Source organism: Falco naumanni, chromosome Z (genome assembly GCF_017639655.2).
Source record: "Falco naumanni isolate bFalNau1 chromosome Z, bFalNau1.pat, whole genome shotgun sequence".
NCBI lineage: Eukaryota > Metazoa > Chordata > Aves > Falconiformes > Falconidae > Falco > Falco naumanni.
The window spans coordinates 76,762,892-76,781,456 of record NC_054080.1 but is presented as its reverse complement, the minus strand read 5'-3'; the positions used below and the strand labels follow the sequence as shown (position 1 = coordinate 76,781,456).

Genomic DNA, 18,565 nt, shown 5'->3' with positions numbered 1-18,565 from the left:
GTCCCTGTGCTGTGTGAGAACAACAGGGGAGGAGGGACTCAGGCAGGGATGGGGACAGGGTGGGTTGCTGGGGTTCCCATTGTGCAAATCCCTTGGCATCCCCTGTTCACCTCTGATGTCCCCAGGACAGGGAGTAATGCCCAGCTGGGGTGGAAGAACAGCATCAGGGTCTGGCCATGGGGGGACTGGATAACAGGTCTGTGCCTGGAGCCATGCTGGCCTCCTGCTACGCTCTCTCCAGCCCTCACATCCCACCACTGCCAGGGCCCTCATCCTCTGGAATGGGGCACATGTACATACACACACACAGATACACATGCATATGTGAACATACACACACACAAACACCCATACACCCATACAACTGCACACACATGCATGCACCATGTATATATACACTACCCCTACACACATACCTCTAGACACACAAGCATAACATGTATGCACACACAGGTGGACATAAACACATGCACACAAGTAGATACACACATGCACACATATACATACATCCATCTTACAAACATACATACACGCACACCTCCATGCACAAATATGTACACTCTTCCAGACCCCTACATATACATAGGCACACAACATACATATGCATACATACACACATACATATGCACGTACACACACATATGCATACACATGCATACACACACATACCCATGGACCTACAAACGTGCACACGTACATACATATACACACCTACAGACACATGCACCCCTACATGCACTTCCATACAGAGCCAAAGCAAGAAGCTGCCAGCTCTGATGGAACCAGGGGGGGCTGGGAGCACTGGGGGTCTGGGGCAGGTCGGCTCCTCAGGGCACCTCAGGGTAGCCAGGCAGCACAGCCAGCCCTGCAGTGGGGAGCAGGACCAGTGACATCTTTCCCAGGACAGGTTATTTAATAAAGTATTTCAGCACATAGTGAGTCATTAATTATGCCCCATCCTACAATGCTAATACTTGTAATAATAATAATAATAAATTTTACAGCATTCCACACCCTGCACTCACCCTTGCAGGTGTCACATACCTCCCACCATCCCACCTTCCCAAAGAGCCACGGTGTGGCCCCAGGTAGCCAGCCACTGCTGGCCTTCTGCTTCACCCTATGCTTCAAACTCACTGTCCAGAAACCCCTGGGGAACTGGAGGAATCCTTCCCCTGACTCTGTACCCAGGAACCAGCCCAGGTGAAGCCATTCTCAGGCAGGTTCTCACCGAAGGTGAGCATCCCCAAACTCTGTGTGCCCATATCTTCTCAGCATGATATCCTGGAGCTCCTGCTTCCCTAAGAGGCACAGACAGATGGCAAGCCAGCATCAGCACACCCCTGGGGAAATCCCACATCAACATCAGCTATCCAGGCACTGCCATCAAAATCAGCAGTAGCATCTTACAAATGGCAAAACTCACCAAAATAACATGTACACTTCCTTTAAAACATCTACATCATACTGCAGAAGCCACGACAAAGTCCGTGACTGCTGTCACATAGATGGCCAGGCCAGCTAGATACCTGGTGCTGTGTCCTACACAGCCAGCCCCAAACCCCAGAAGGTCCATGAACACCAAACCCAGGGCAAAATCTACAACCCATACCTTTGCCACATGCAAATGGAAAAACTGGGATGAGCCTGTGTGACAGCTGGTTCCTGAAATATCTCCCAGGAGATAACAGCACTGGTGGGACACAAGCTGGGGCTGAGTTTTTTCTTCTTCCTGGTTGGATTCTTTCTGTTTTGATCTGTTCCTCCTTGTGTTCATCCGTGCTGGTGGAGCAGGGCTGTCCCTTCCCTTGGGACACAAGGAGAGCCAGGGGCAATGTTGAACCACTAGCGGGGGTTGCTGGTCTCCCAGAAACGGGGAGCTGCAGAAGAAAAAGGGGGTTGCTGCTCCTCACCATCCCTTTACACTTTGCAAAATGGAAAGCCTGGTGGTGATTTGTGAACATGGTTCCTGCTGGTTTTTTTTCTGAGGGGTCTCAAATCCCTTTGGCCTGACAAGGTTGATTGCAAGCAGGTTGCAAGATTCCAACTAAGCAGCCTCCGGCCTGCAGCCTTTGAACCCTCTGAGCTAGTGGAGGGGCCATCGGGAGCATGTTGGAGGCACATGGCTGCTTGGTGCTGCCTTTCCTGGGAGCATCTCTTAAAATCACAAGCACCTCCAAACCTCAGCCCACCATGGTGCTGATGCCCTGGGCCATGTGTCTCAAACCACTGTGCATGAGTGCACACCCGCAGGCACAACCACGTGCACACACTTCCTTGCTCCCTCTGCTCCCACCCTAAGAATGCCACTGGCATCACATGCAGCTGTCAGGAAGGGGCTGGGGTCAGATGGGGCTGCTGAGCAGGTTTAGGCATCACGTTGACCCCAGCTCATGGTGTGTCTGCCCTCCCTCTGCACTGCCTTGTTCCACTCTAGGGCCTTCCCACAAACACCACTGCTGTGGAAACGCTCCAGTCCCACAGCAGCTGTGAGGAGCTAAACCTGGAGCTAAAACCTCAGCATATCCCCAGGGCTTGGCATCACCTGCAAATGTATCATGCTTCCCCACTGGCAAAGCCAGCTCCTGCCCAGGGCTCCCCCCATTCAACCTTTGCACCCATCCCCTAACCCACTTTGCCCCCCGCCATGGCCAGTGCTGTTTTTTTTCCCAAGCATGATCTCAGCTATAACACCTGGAGCGAGGCAGAAAGCCTTGCAGGGACCCAGCACTTCTCATTGCCCAGCAGCTTCACCCAGATTTGAGGTGAAGGGTTTCTTGCTTCTCCTGAAGAGAGGGGCTTCTGTCCTACCCCAGCAGATTCTGCATTTCATTGTAGGATTAAATAGTTCCTCCCTTTGGTTTCTGAAGTACTTTCAAGTGCTTCAAATTCTCAAGTATTAACATATGATAGAGGTATTTGTAACTCCCAAACAAAAATAATGTGCTACACAGGGTAATGACACAAGAATGCGCTCCTGTAATGTTTGACTGTCCATCCCAAGTATGGCCATATCACAGAAACACATAGCTAATGAGCAGTCTTCACGATGGCCAAGAAGTGGGGGATCTCGTCAGGGCAAAGAAATAGGGTAAAGTAGATATTTCTAGCTATTGATGCTTTAAACAAAACCCCAAGGGCTTCATCCTGGGATTCAGACAGGTACCCAGCACGTTCCTGCAGCCACTGAAAGAAAAAATGTCCCAGGAACGCTAAAGCTCAGCTCCTCACCCTTGGGATGGCATCAGAGGGATGCCATGATCCTTTCTGATGCCTGGGGACCACCTGAGCAACACAGTGCCACATTGATTAAAACAAGCTTCAGTCATCACTCGTTGCTTGGATGGGTGATCGTTCATGAAGTCTCAGCTTGTTCCTTAAGTCTCACCTGTGTGCAACAGGATGGAGCAACTGCTTTGCATCCCCCTGCCAGCAGCAGCAGCCACGGGGCTTTACCAGAGTAAAGCTGAGGTTCATGGTATGGTGTGACAGCCAGAGCCCTCCTCGGTGGCTCATTCGCTGGGAGTGTTATACACTCCTCCTTAGGCAAAAAAAAAAAAAAAAAAAAAAAAAAAGCCTAAAAGGTCAACAATTCAAAGAGGACTAAACCAATCCATACATATAGGTCAGGGGCGGAGAGGGGGAGACCAATTTTGCCTGTCCAAAGTCGTTGTCTCTGGCAGCCTTATCTCGAGGCTGTGGTAACCTGAATTACACAAAGAGAACTAATGGGAAGTTGATACGCTTCAGAAGGTGCTAACAGTGTTTAGCCTCCTTTTAAAATAGCCATTTGCTTTTTTGCATAGATTGTTTTGTGCCCCTGTTTTTGTTTTCCACTCCCTTTTGTTTGCTTTCTGCTACAGGCAAGAGAGCGAATTTATCTGATTTCCCGGCTGTTGCTGTGGGCTTTACACATAGCAACAAGGAGGAAAAAGCCCTTTCTTTTTTTTCCTGATAGTAAGAAACAACCTGCAGCCTCCAAAAAGCACATCGGGGACACTGAGGGAAAAGCTCTGCCCCTTTCCCTCTCACAGTGGTGCTGTGTTTTGTTCAGCAGTGGTTGGTTTGCCTTGCCTGTCCCACCAAGGCAGCCCTGGGCAATCTCCCTGCAGCAGAATAGTGCTCTGGTTTCCCCCTATAAATAAAAATTCGGTCTCCAGGGCAGCTCCTGAGACTAGAAGGAGTGGAAAGAGCCAAGGACATGCAAACGAGGCTTTTATTTATTCATGGCTTAAACCTCCAAGTGCCAAACTGCCTGGCAAAGTGAGTGCCCTCCTCCCCTTTCAGCCAAAGCCAGCCTGTGTAGCACTGGGCAAAAGTCAGCAGAGGTGATGATGATGATGATGATGATGATGATGATGAAGACTTGATTTATTGAAATCTTCAAGCACAGCTGGCTCAGATCTAACAGTTCTGGCCCTTTTTTTCTTTGGCCCAGCCCCCCCATCCCAATGACCCCAATGACTCTTCAAGACATGTATGGTCCATCCTTGTTCACCTCATGGGGAAAATGAGGCAGGGCAGTGGTGGGGTTTGCTGGGTGCAGGAAAGCTGAGTCAGAGCTGACATGGGAATTCAGGAAACTCCCTCACATTTCCCCATGTTACTTTGGCTTCCCACAGAAACAGATTACGGAACAGTGTTGTCCTCTGCCAGACCCCTCCTCATTCATGGTTTCAAACCCACAGGGGCAGCTTCAACCCCAGATGTAAATGTTTCAGAGGTGTTTCTGGAGTTAGGCAGCTCAGCTAGGAGGAGAAGAAAGCCAAAGTCTTCCTCCACTGGGAGGAAGATAGCAGGGCATGCTGAATTGCATTACTGTCCACCTGAAGATCCCGCACAAGAGGGTGCTACCAGAAACCAGCTTCCAGGCTCTGCCAGTCCAGGAACATCTTGCAAAAGTCTTACCCTGTGGATGTTAAGGCTCTTCTCCTGGGCCTTCCTCTCCACAGGGATGAGTCCCATGTGTGTGGCCTCACCCCGTGGGGTGCTTTGGGGCTGGAAGAACAGAGAGGAGCATCCTGACTTTGGGCTGGGATGAACTCCTCTTCCCTGGCCCCTGTGGCCTTTGTAAGGCTGCTGTCAGCCAGAGCTGTCATCTGCTAAGGTCAGAGATGTCCTTCGCATCAGGGGGGATCCCTTTGAGATCTACATTAGGACCCTCCCACCAAAACAAAAACTGGGCATTGGCTTTGGGGAATTTGGGGAAATCTGTTTTGCTGCCCTATTGGCTGGTTTGACCTCAAAGGGTCAGAATTACTTGCCATAGCTTGGGCATCCAGGAGAGATGTGGCCCAAGATAAGTCAGGGGAACACGGGGTGAGGTCAGCTGCCCTCTGAAGGTGTTGAAGGCTGCACAGGGATGGCTTTTTGCTGTCTAACATCCAGGTTCATCCAAAAACCCCAAATGCCCAGACCCAGGGGTGACAGGCACACCTGAAACTTCCAGCTGGATGCTCTCGCTTGGATACCCCATCCTGCCCTCCTGTGGGTTACCAAGCCATGAGCAGAAGCCTTCCTTGCCCATCAGGTGATGATCCTTGGTCCTGAAACAGGCTGATTAATGCACCCAAGTTTTATGCTGGAGGTGAATGACTCTGCTGTCATTTGGGGTTTCCTTTGCCTCCCCTGTGCCTGGCATAGGAAGAAACACAATGAGACAGATCCCCCAGGCAGTGGGTCTTGTAGTTTTGAGGGGATAGCAGCAGCACCCAGGGGAGAAAATTAAGGCACGGGGCAATTTGAAGTCATCTGGGAAATGACGCAATCTCACTTTGGGGCATTTTCCTTTGACTTGTCTTTTAAACAATCTGGGTACCAAAGAGTCATGGTGCTTATTATGAAAGGGATGGAGACAAAAGGGAAACCATCTTCAGATGATCATAACACCATAAGGTCTCTGTCCTTAGAGGATGTCCACAAGAGGAACAGCTGTGCAGGCTGAGGCTCTTCCATCCACAAAAGACAACCCCGGAAAGGTTATGGTAGAGCTTGCAACATTACGAAGAGCAGAGTGTGGCTGGATGGAAAAGGACCACTCATCATCTTTTCTACCACAAGGATGAGGGCATGAAAAAAACTAGCAGGTGGCAGGATCACAACAAACCAAAGGAAATGATTCTGCACCCAAACAGGTCATTAGGTTAGGCAGCTGTTTGCCGCAGGATGTTGCAAATACTTGAAATTTACCCAGCTTCAAAAATAATAAATTCATGGAAGAAAAATCTACTGAAGGACACCTCCTTAAGTCCAAAGACACCTCTGACTCAGGGAGTCTGAGTCACAAAAAAATGTTGGAGGTCAAGGAAATATTCTGGGAAAGTATCATCTGTCCTTACACCCTTCCAAGGGTGAATTTCTATGAAGCAAGGTACACAACTAGATGGGCCATTGCGGGCCATTTTTAGATTCAAGAGTATAGAGGCACCCAGTGCTGAAACATGGTGTTGGTCTAGGTAAGTTTGTAATCCACCTGTATGAATCTGCCCCAATATCTATGGCTGTGCTGTGCAAAGCATATCCTGGAGGCACGAGCTTCAGGGAGGCATGTGGCACCCAGCAGGTGGGGAAAGGAGATAGCACCCAGCAGGACCTGTGGTCAGGCATGTTCCTGGAGATAGGATGAGGGAGGAGGAACCACTCCACACAGAGCCTTGATAAAGCACCAGCTGCCAGTTCTCAAACAAAAAAGTGGAGCCTGAAGGCTGTGAGATAAGGTAAAGGCAGAGGGAGAACAGTTCATGGAGTGGCAGTGAGAATTTCCAGATCTCCATTTTCATTCCTGTGATGCAGGAAAACAAGATCAAAAAGGAAACAATTCAAAGCAATTAACACATATCCCAAGCAGGCAGAGCCTGGCCTGACTGTCCCAGACCCAGCTGCAGGGTCAGGCTCTGAAGGGGTGAGCAGGGCAGGGCATGCGCAATGTGGTTGTGGTCTTCCTGACCTAAAGGCCCTGAGAGCTGAACAGTGAAAGCGCTGGTAGGAGCAGGATTCAGCGTAATCCCAAGCGATGGTAGCACATTTCCATCTTTTATGCTGCCAGCACTACTGTGTCTATAAAACAGACAAGCCCATTGCACCCAAAACAGCCTCCAAGTCTCCAGGTCATCCATTACCCCCATATTAGTGTACAAGGACTGAACAAAAAGAATGATATCTTCATGCCAAGGGCTGTCCAAAGTGTTGACATCTCTCTCTCTCTCTGTGCAAAGTATCTCTTGTGAAGCTAGCATCAGCACCAGCAGAGAGCCTTGAAGTCTTAGGTCTGTCTTGCAGTCACTCCAGTGTCAATAAAATGCTGTTGGCCACATTGCCAACCTGACACCCAAGAAGCACAGTCAGGGACAGGACGGCATTCAGAGGGACCTGGACAAGCTCGAGAGGTGTGTTCACGTGAACTTCATGATGTTCAAAAAGGCCAAGTGCAAGGTCCTGTGCATGGGTTGGGGCAACCCCTAGTATCAATACAGGCTGGGAAATGAAGGGATGGACAGCAGCCCTGAGGAGAAGGACTTGGGGATACTGGTAGATTAAAAGCTGGATGTGAGCTGGCAATATCTGCTTACAGCCTGGAAACCCAACCATATCCTGGTCTGCATTAAATGAAGCGTGGCAGCAGCTCAAGGGAAGTGATTCTCCCTCTGCTCCACTCTTGTGAGATCCCACCTGGAGTGCTGCATTCAGCTCTGGAGGCCTCGCTACAGGGAGGCCTCGCACCTCTTGCAGCGCGTCCACAGCAGGGCCACAAACACCGTCAGAGCCTTGCAACGCCTCTCCTACGAGGAAAGGCTCAGAGAGATGGGCTTCTTCAGCCTGCAGCAGGGAAGGCCCCGCGGAGGCCTTACTGCGGCCTTTCAGCACTTCCAGGGGGCTCACAAGAAAGATGGCCGACGACTTGGTCAAAGGGCCTGCAGCCACACCACAGCGGGGACCGGCTTCAAACCAAACGAGGGGTGGCTCACGCTCCGTACAAGGAAGGCAGCGCGCTGCAACCAGCAGGGAGGCAAAACGCTGCAACACGTTGCCCACAGAGGTGGGACGCGCCCCGTCCCTGGAAACCTCCCAGGTCAGCCTGGACGGGGCTCTCAGAACCTCCTCTACTTGAGACGGCCCTGCCCCTTGCTGGCGGGTTGGGCCCGGCGACCTCCGAGGGTCCCTCCCAGCCCAACCCGACCCATCCCATCCCAAACCGTGCCATGATTCCACGATTCAATAAGTGAGAAGCCTTTTCTCCTGCTTTGCCAAGCCTTTGGAAATACCTCCAAGGATGAGAAGAGCTGGGAGGTATATATATTCCCATGTCCTGTGTTCCAAGGGCCCCAGATAAAATATTACTCAATTATTTTTTTTTGTTATGTATGAATCTGCAGAATATTAAGAGTAACAGCAGGGCATTTTCATTGTGCTCTTTTATCAGATCATTTGACAGCTTTTGTGAATTTTTATACAGCAAGTAGAAATGAAAGAAGTATGTAGGTATATACATTTCATATATATGTGAAAGATGGGATGTTGACAAGTGTAAATAAAAAGGAGCAGAATAAATGGGGCAATATTTTCACATATATGAAAAAAAAAAAGAAGCCAGAAAATTGCCCTATGATGAAGCCAAGCTTGGAAATGGCTCTGGAAGGAACAGCTCTATACTGTTAGAGGACAAGCTAGCCATGATGTTACTAAACCTTCCCTTCCAATTTCTTTTGTTCATAAATGATCAGATAAATGAAAATATGCCTCACTCTAGGGAAAAATTCTGCATTTCTGAAGCTGATCCTGTGTTCTGCTGCCAAGGGAAGGATCTGAGTGCCCTGTCGATGCTCACCAGTGCTGCACTTAAAGAAAAAAAAAAGATAAATATATTAAAAATAGATGCTAAGAGAAGAACATGCTTGAGGTGGAGGAAAGCTTTTATCCAAGTTGTGTGGCCTTCATGATATTTTGGCTGCTTCTTTGCAAAGAGAAGGATTTTTTCCCTGTACGGTGATTGCTGCTTCCTCTGTTCCCATCTGTTCCCTGCTCCACACATTTTCCCTGTGGAGGGAGATGCTTTCAGGCATCCACCCCACAGGGCTTCTCTGCTTTGCCTTACTCACCACCCTTTCATACTAGAGGGGCAGCAGAAAGAGAGAAATATCTAAAACTTGCCCTTTTTGGTCCTTCCCACCAGCTGACAAGTACATTCAGGGGTTTTTTTTTCCTTCCCCAGGGTGAGAGCAAAGAAAGGTCTTGGCGATAAGAACACACCAAACAGGACAGGGCTACAGCCAGCTCTTGGACTGAACACCTCCCTTACAGCACCAGTAAATACATTACCTTCTCTCACCTGTTTCCCACCTCATACCACAGACAAGAACAAGAGCATTTTAATGTAAAGCACTGCACAAATGAGGGTCCAGAGGCAAAGGCTTAGGTTGGCTCTTAAACTCCCTCCCTCCTAATTTTCTAGATCCTTGGGGTGTCCATCAAAACCAAAACAAATGCATCTCAGATAAAATCCACAGCTGATAGCTTGGGGCAGCATCAGAGCCTTTTCCACCTTCAAAATGGGGGTGCTCCTGTATAGGGGACCAGCCCTGATGCGCACCCAGATGCAAATGTGCAGCCTGGTATTGGGTCCCTCTCTACTCTGCTAGCCCTTGAATTGACAGCTGAAGTTTGGAGGGGGGAACGACCCATCCTACAGGGCAGGCAGAGGATGTTGAGATGTGCTAGATGGGACAAAGGTATGGGATGTGCCAAACCCACCATGCACTGAAAGCTTCAAGTTGGTGCGGCCAAGAGGCAGATGGAGAAGCATGCAGGTGATTAATGGAAATCTCCTGGCAGGTAAACAAGTCTGGAGGAGACTTACCTGACCCTGTGGGCAGCTGTAGATGGGGATTGAGATGTTGGTACAGCAAAGCATTGAGGCACAGCACCTACAGGGCACAGCCACGCTCTGCCCTGTTGACAGCTGCCCTAGGAACCCTCTTTCAGGGCTGAGCCCTCCAGCCACAGCCACAAAAATAGGCAGGGACATAACGGGTTGCCCCAAGGTCTGCAACAGGGTACTGATGGAGTAAGGGAAACCAGCCAGGGGTGGCTGAAGGGGACAGGGATGTAAGTTGCTGGTAGGGCCAAGGGGCAGACATTCAACCTCCAGCTATTGCCTCCTGAGCCCTCATCCCTGCAGGCTGGCATTGAGATACCCATCTCTTCACAGGCCTCTTCTCCAGCAGGGTGCATGCGCACTGCTCTCCCACATGGGCAATGCAGGAGGGTTTTGGCCTTGTGAGATCACACCAGTGGTTTTCTATTGTTTTTTTCCCAGATCCCTTAAAAGCTTTTCCCAAATTTCCCTGGGATGGCAAGCCCCAGGGTGGAGATGACTGTGCTGCTCAGTGCGTTCAAGCCAAGCAGTGAGGCTTCTCCAGACTTGTTCACTTGTCTGGGAAATTTGGATTAATTAGCCTCCTGGTGATTCAGGCTCCAGCAGGGAAGTTCAGCCTCCTCCTTGCCACGCATAGACACACAGAACAGTTTGCAGGACCAGTGCAACGGTCTTCCCTTCCCAGTGCTGCCTCACATCCACTGCAGTGTGATTTCCAGAGCTCATAGCCTACCTGTGCACACAGAGGAGTGAGACATTGCATCTGCTGCATGAGCCCTGCAAACATTTTTTCAGAGGAACACCTCATTTTTGGGAAGCTGGAGGCCGAGACTGTAAGGGAACATGAGCCCCAGCCCTTCTCTGGACTTCCTAACCCAAGGGATGCCCTCTGCCATTTAGCCACCCAAGCCTGTTTGTGCCTGCAACTTGGTGCTTATGCTGCAGTTTGGTTTCCTTCCTCTGAATCTGTTCATATTTATTGTAGGAAAGGGTCATGAAAAGGCCAAATTCAGCCTTGGCAAAACAAGGTTCAGCTCAACTCCCTGTTTCCTAATGGAACCTCTTCTTTGTGGTCAGTTTTCAAGGCCTTGGGCAGGACCTGAGCTGTGTATCTTCAGCTAAGCCTGGCTGTGGATTTTAGTGGAGCTATTGGCAAATGATGACTGCAACACTGCTGGACGCCAAGCCACAGAGACCCCAGAGGTATGGCAGTGAGTGAGAGTGCTCATAAGCTCAGCTGATAGCAGCCAATAATGTGCTGGAAGTGAAAGGTGTCAGCCCAGCATGGATCATGGTGTTGATGTGTACCCAGCCCCTGAGCCAGGAGTGAGTTTGAGATGTGAGAGCCAGAAGAACTTCCTCCTCCCCCTCATTTGCCTTCTGCAAAATGGTGTCCCTTCACACAGTGGTTTCTGCCCAAATACAAGGATTTGGCTGCTCTGAAGGTAAAACTGGGGTCTGATGGACCCACAGCAAGCAGCTGCTCTGTGGGCTCCAGCCCATTCACCCTGCTGCCTGCCTAACCCAGATGGCTCATCTGCAGGAATGGTGCCAGACAGGAGTCCCTGCTTAGTGGTCACCCACTCTCAAGGGAAGGACAGTCCTGCAGAGTTGATACTGCAGCAGAGGTGAAGGTGAAGGACTGGGGATGTCAGCTTAGGCTGGTGTCTCTCCAGGGTCCTACACCAACTCATGCCAGTGATGCTGATGGCCGTGCCATCTCAGCCACACCATGATGCTTGAGACAGGGATGTCTCATGCATCAAGAATAACCTAAAATGCCAGTCCCCAACACAGAAACTATTGCTGGGACTGAACAATATGGGTATGTCAGTTATGTCCCCATCAATAAAGCAAAATGCCCCCCACGTTGTTGCTTTGGAGGGTGACAACTGTCACTTCAGGCTTCAACAGAAATCAGATCAAGAGCCTCTGAGGACCACAGCACACACCACCACTGCTGTGTGCAGCTGGAGGACTGTCCCCACAGCTGGCAGAATAAACAGTCTCAGATATTTCTGCACACTGAAGCCAGAACGGGAGAGCGACGAGCGAGGGAAAGCAAGCAGCCGACTCAATGTGAGTGATAAAGCAAGCTTCGATTTATTACGGCGCGATTATGTCTTATATACAGTTCCAGTTAATTATGCCTACAAGTCATCTGCTGATTGGCTAAGCTCTAAAGGGTTACATTTTCATACGTCCTCCTACTTGCGGTTTCTGCGGATAGCTAGCTACATATATTTTTTTTCTCTCTTGTCTACGCGAATTCCTCAAAGTTATTTACAACATTAGGCACAAGGTCAGTGCCTTTCTCAGCTTCCTTATCAGCATGCCTCAGCACAGCTGCAAGGCCTGCTTCAGCTAACTTACGCTAACTTTGTTTCACAAAGATCTTTAAGGGAGTCATGGCCGTGATCACACAGCCATTCTGCAACACGGGAGGTGTAAGATGACCTGAGCAGTTGGTTACGTGAACTCTTTGGAAATGCAAACCACTGTCTGACAGGCATAAGGTCATAGCCACCACCCTCCTTAGGCCCTGGAATCACAGCTGAAATAGCATTGTAATGCACTTATAATTTATTCATCAGCTGAATGAGAGCAGCAGCAGGCATTTTGATGGCACTCTTTTATCAAACCCTTGTGATGGACTTTATCCATTTAAAAAGAAAACTAGAGTAGAAAAGAGGAAAAAAAAACCCAACTTCATTCCATTCAAATTTAAACAAGCAGGAAAAATGACAAATCAAAATAAGGCTTAAAAAACCTCCGCTAAAGATCTTTTCATTTTTCTTCTGCTTTGTTTCGAGTCTTCCAGATTTTGCATTTCTCTGCTGGTGGCTACCCTGGTGCAGGAGGCTTCTGCTAACCCAGATGCTGCCAACTGGTGCTCAAAAATGTCTTTTCATCCCTGTGATGAGTTCTGCCCGAGGATCAGCTTGCCCCACTTTCAGGTGAAATAAAGCCAAAAGGTAAATTGCAGACAGAGTTTTATTCTTAAAGATTCAGTCCCTTCCCTTGGGTATTTGGATGCTCTGGTCCCCAAATATAGGAACCTATACAGGTGTTGATGTGAAGGTGAGGACTCTTGTACGTCCATTCTCTTTTGTGGGAGGTGGTAACACTGTGTTGCTCATTTGGGCAGCAGAGCAATAATTGCACTTTGATATCCCTTGTTAGGTGCTTGGGGAGTTTTTTTGGGCAAATCCTTCCTCGGTAACAGGGCATTAGTGCCTGGGCTGAGATCCATCACCGTGGTGCTTCTGTGCCCTCAGGCCTGGGACTGAGGTATCTAGTGTAAATAAAAGAAGCAACCTCAGATTCCTCTGTTGCTGGTTCCTCTGGGGCTGAGAAACCAGCTTGCAAAGCCCCAAGTGGTATCTCCACTCAGCTGACGGGCAGCATGTGCTGCTGCAGTGGGAAAGATGCACTGCCAACACCAGTATGGCCTTAGCCGGAGATTTGCATTCAGCTGGGCAACAGCACTCCAGGAAGGAGATGGAGGAAATAATCCTGGCCCCTCTTTCTATCTTCCATATCCCCATAGTGGCCTGGACAAGAGAAAATGGATGAGGTCTGGGGCAAGGGGGCACCTAACATCTCTCTAACAGAGAGGTGAGCTGAGCCCAGGGATGTGTTGACCTAGGAGCAAGTGAATCTCCGTTTTGGGCAGTTTGAAAGACAAATATTAAACAACTGGCTGGACAAATATGTCTTGGGCTGCTTCGGATAAACTGATACTGCCCTGGGGCAGAAGGGTGATGGACCTCCAGATGTCCTGCTCTGCTCCAGTACAGCCCAAGGAATAGCTGTCAGTGGTTTGAGTTACAAAGGGCTTGGAGGGGGACGACTGTAAGCTGAGCAGGGCTCCTACACCAAGCCCAATCTTCTTCATCACAGAAGATCAGAGTTCCCAGGATCCTTTCTGATGCCTTGCCAGAGCACAGGAGCAGGGGAGGAGGCAGCAGGAGAGGAGATATTGTCATCTTTTAGCCCAGGTGAGTCCAGTCACCTAGGGAAAGGAGCCACTTCCTTTTTTTTTTTTTTTTTAGCTCATCTTTTGAGCCACTCAGGAAAGAAATTGGATAAAGCACTGAAGAATATCATGTGAGATGATCCTGCCCCAAGAACAGGATCATGTAGGTGGGACATGCCCCATCTACTCTCCTCTTGTCCCCTCTTCCTGGCAGCTCAGGGGTCAGTAACCCTCTAATGTGATGACAAGATTTGCATTTGCATTTTCAAGGCTTCTGCTGTTGCTAAGCAGAGGAGTTAACTCTGTCATCCTTCTTGAATGCAGCTTGCAGGAAGGAGGAAAGAGAAGAGGAAAAGTGGTATTAAAAATAGATGATGAGAACAAAGCAGAAAGGACTTGAAGAGAAGTTCTCATCTCAGATTTACATAAGGTGCCGGTGGCATCTTAAGGTCCAGTTTACAGCGACAAGTTTTGCTGCCGGCGGCTGGATTAATGGCACATGTATCCTCCTTCCCTCCTGGTGAGACTTCCCCTTCCTGGAGCCATGTGTTCCTCCACCAGACGCAATTTCTTTTTCTCAGAGCCCAAAGAACAAACAGATTCCTTCAGGTGAAAAAGGAGATGAAGAGGGAGCAGTATGGTTTGCGGTAGAGCACATCCCATGGAGACCCCTGCTTGCAGGCAGGCAGTGACCATCCACAGGAAAGCAGGTAAGGAGGGAGAAGGACAAGGCTTCATCCTTCCATTGTAATACATCAGAGCTGATTAGTGGGGAGTAATGCCATATGATAAATCAAAAAGTTACGTCAGCCTCAGGAAGCCAAGGCCAGGGGAAATGGATGCCAGGCAGAGCAGCTGAGCCTCCGTGGGAGCAAGGGCAGAAATGCAGGCAGGAACCTTGGAGGGGGCTGCCCAGGCTTCAAAGGGCTCTGTTGCTTTGACAGTTTCTATTTCCTGTGAGCAGTGGATGTTTTAGTAGGAGAGGGGTAAAAAAAGTTTTAGGGAAAAATAGCAATATTCTCTCTAAAAGCAGGCCTGATGGACAGTTTTCAGCTTGCCCTATTGAATACATTGCTTTACTTTCTGCCTTGCATGATTACTGCTTTCATTAACATTTGAGACAGGCAGCAGATGGAGATAAGTCCTGAATAGCTCCAAACTTTGCTTGTCCCATCTCTTCCAGTGTTAGGTTGGTTCAGACAAAGCCTGTGCTGGCTGCAAGGAAAGGTGTTTCAATTACCATAGAAATAGGGGCAGCACAATCCCGAAAGGCCTCACCTCCTGCACATGGAATCAACCCAACATTTTCTTCCAAGCACAAGCAAATTCATGTGCCCACCAGCAAGCTGGGATGCTGCATTAACAGAGCAGGTCATTGCTAGGTGGCATCAACACAGAAGGTCGCAGCATGGCTCTTCAGTTCAGAAGCATTATTAGACTCATTAGTGATGAAAATGCAGCACATAGAGGGGCAGCTGGAAATGCATGCTGCACCTGGGACATCTGGGAACGATGGTGACTGTGGCATTAAACCTTGGTGTCTGGGAGGTGGCGACGGAGGTGTGAATGGGTCTGATAGGGTCTGAGGAGCAGGGAGCATGGACAGCTGGAACAGGACTGTTGGGACTGGGAAGAACTGGGATGAAGCCAAAGACTCATTGCTGACCTGCGTCATGGGGCTGGGTGGGAAGTGGTGAGCAAAGGTAAAGTGCTTTCTCTCTCCCAGAGAAAGCACTGCTGAAAGCATTGTGTCTGAAGCCCTCCCAGATGTGGCCCATATGTTGAGGTACTGAGATGGCTCGCCAAACCCAGTGATGATGGAAGTACCTACCACCCAGGAAGTCTGGCAGAAAAATGAGAGCATGGCTCCCAGCCAACATGTCCTGCCCGTCAGCCTGATCCTATATTGACAAGATTATGTCCATCAACTGAATTGTCCAAGACAATTCAAGAATGATGTGAAGCTCCTTGATTGTGTCCAGAGGAGGGCAACAAGGCTGGTGAAAGGGCTGGAAGGACAAGGCTATGAGGAGCAGCTGGGGACTGTGGGTTTGCCTAGTTTGGAGAAAAGGAGGCTGAGGGGCAACCTCATCACTCTCAACAGCTTCCTAAGGAGGGGAAGTGGAGGGGGAGGTGCTGAGCTCTTCTCCTTGGCACCCAGCAATAGGATGTGTGGGAACAGTTCAAAGCTGTGCCAGGGGAGGTCTAGGCTGGACATTAGGCAGCATTTCTTTGCAGAGAGGGTGGAAAGACACTGCAACAGGCTTCCTGGAGAGGTGGACAATGCCCCAAGCCTGTCATTGTTTAAAAGGGCATTTGAACAATACCCTTAACAACATGCTTTGACTTTCGGTCATCCCTGAACTGGTCAGGCAGTTGGGACTAGACAATTGTTACAGGTCCTTCCTAGCTGAACTAACGACTAAGCCCTGCCATGTGCAGGAGGATGAATGCCAAGCAGAAATGGCTTAAGGTGTCTCATACACGAGGTGTCCGATGAATCCCACTCCTTTCTATGTGGTAACTGCGGTACTTCTGTTACGTCCAAATAAATGTCCTGCCTCTCTGAATGTTGCTGAGTTGTTGGATAGAGCATCACCCCACAGCAGAGAGTCCCACAGTCTTAACGAAACAAGCATTCCTCATTATCAGTTCCTATTTTCTGGACAGTCCCTGTTGACTCTCCCCTTGTTCTTGCTGTCTTTGATCACTTCGCTCACTTAATTAATCTCTGAAGTGAACACTCCTCAATCCCTCTCTATGCATCACCATCTCAGGGTCCTTTACCATTTCACCTCTGGGCTCCATGTAATCCCACAGCACAGGTTTACATTAAGGCATGACTTTCTGTTTTATTCAATACCCAAGTTTATTTGGCCACAAGTCCACAGAGATTTCCTTCAAATAACTTTTTGACATTTTTGAGGAGACGATACAATTAATTTAAAACTCATCACAGACTATTAGCTACTGAAATTGTTCATGTTAGAACCACATGAAATCTTCGATTCCAGGAATACGCATCAGCTTTCTCTGCCTAGGCTGTTACATCCTCATGATTTCTCCCGTCCTGGCTGAGATAAGATGTCCAGCTTGGAATTACATCCATGTGGGTGCTTTCTCCAGCACCAGGGTGGTCCTGTACGATGCAGGGCAGGGGTGTGTCTTAACGCTCCCAGAAGTGACATCCAGATTTGCACCCGCTGTGGCTGTGCCGTGCGTCTTCCTCCTGGACCATTGCTTTATTTTTCTTATTTTTGTAAGGAATAATATTTATGTTCTTTCCTAAAGGCTGGCTAAGGAATAGGTGTGTGCTCGTGTTCGGGGGTCGATGTCCCTCACCTCTCCCAACGTTTCTCTCCCTTCCCCAGGCCAGGCAATGGGAGGAAGACTGGAACCTGCATTTTCTGCCGGGAGCGCCTCGCACCTCCACGGAGCCGTGTGAAAAACCACGCTGTGTGTGGGGGAGGGTGTCACTGCCTGTTCCCCTCCCGCCTGCTGCCGGGATTTGAGGGATGCTGGGTCACCAGGTGGCTCCTCAGAACCCACCCTTTGTGTGTACAAAACCCACCCGTTTTTGACCGCGGTGCGGGTCAGTAGCGGGGGCCACCCACGTCCTGTTGTGCCCACCTGTGACCCCCACCCCAGCACGTGGCTTCCCCCCTGCCCCAGGCCTCGCCGGAGGGAAGGTGCGCCCTCCAACGGCTGCCCCTTTAAGGGCGCCGGTAGGGGCGTGGCTGGCCGTGCGGCGGGGCGTGGCTGGCCGTGCGGCGGGGGCGTGGCTGGCCGTGCGGCGGGGGCGTGGCTGGCCGTGCGGCGGGGGCGTGGCTGGCCGTGCGGCGGGGCGTGGCTGGCCGTGCGGCGGGGCGTGGCTGGCCGTGCGGCGGGGGCGCGGCGCGGCGCGGCGCGGCGCGCTGAGGTCAGCGGCGAGCGGGCGCCGTCACAAAAGGAAGTGGCGGCGGCGGTGGCCGTCAGCGCGCGGAGGGGCGGGGGGCAGCGCGGCGGCGGGCGGCGGCAGCGGGAGCGCGGGGCGGCGGCGGGGCGGCGGGGGCCGCGCCGCGCCATGGCCCAGCAGCAGATGAGCAGCTCGCAGAAGGCGCTGATGCTGGAGCTGAAGTCGCTGCAGGAGGAGCCGGTGGAGGGCTTCCGCATCACCCTGGTCGACGAGTCCGACCTCTACAACTGGGAGGTGGCGATCTTCGGGCCCCCCAACACCCTCTACGAGGGCGGGTACTTCAAGGTAGGGCCCTCCCTTCGCGCCCCGCCGGCAGGCCCGGCCTCCCGCCGCCGCGGTGGTCCCGGGGAGCCGCGGCTGGGGCCTGCGCGCACGCCCCTTGCCGCCCGCCGGGGCCTCTTTGTCGGGCTCGGAGGGGCTCCGGCGCGTCGGCCGGCCCGCGGCCGCTGTCAGCCCCTCGGCGCCCCGCGGGAAGGGGTCGGGGCCTGCGGGAGGAGGGCGGGCGGGCAGGCCCGGCGCCCGCGGGTGGTACCGAGCCAGCTGCCCTTCCCCTGCCGCTGCCGGCGGCGGGGGGACGGGGGCGGTCGGCGGAGCCGGCCGGGGCCTGCGGGGCCCCCCTCTCCCGGGGGATGCGGGCCGCAGCCGCCCCCCGCCCCGCTGCCTGGGCTCGGCCCCGGAGGAGTGCAGGTACCGCGTGGCAGGGTGCGACCCCCTCCTTCCACCCCCGGCTGTCCCGGGGCTCTTCGCTCGGTGTGTTTAT

General features: G+C 51.2%; 1 protein-coding gene across 1 annotated transcript in view; it reads left to right on the top strand.

Moving 5' to 3' along the window:
- Positions 1-17,866: 17,866 nt before the first annotated feature.
- The window catches only part of LOC121081093 (ubiquitin-conjugating enzyme E2 R2), a 57,473-nt gene continuing 56,774 nt past the window's right edge, over positions 17,867-18,565 (top strand). Inside the window, exon 1 of the mRNA XM_040579787.1 lies at positions 17,867-18,090. Within this exon, the coding sequence (XP_040435721.1) occupies positions 17,914-18,090 (177 nt within the window). The 5' untranslated portion in view covers positions 17,867-17,913. The remainder of the gene's footprint in view (positions 18,091-18,565) is intronic.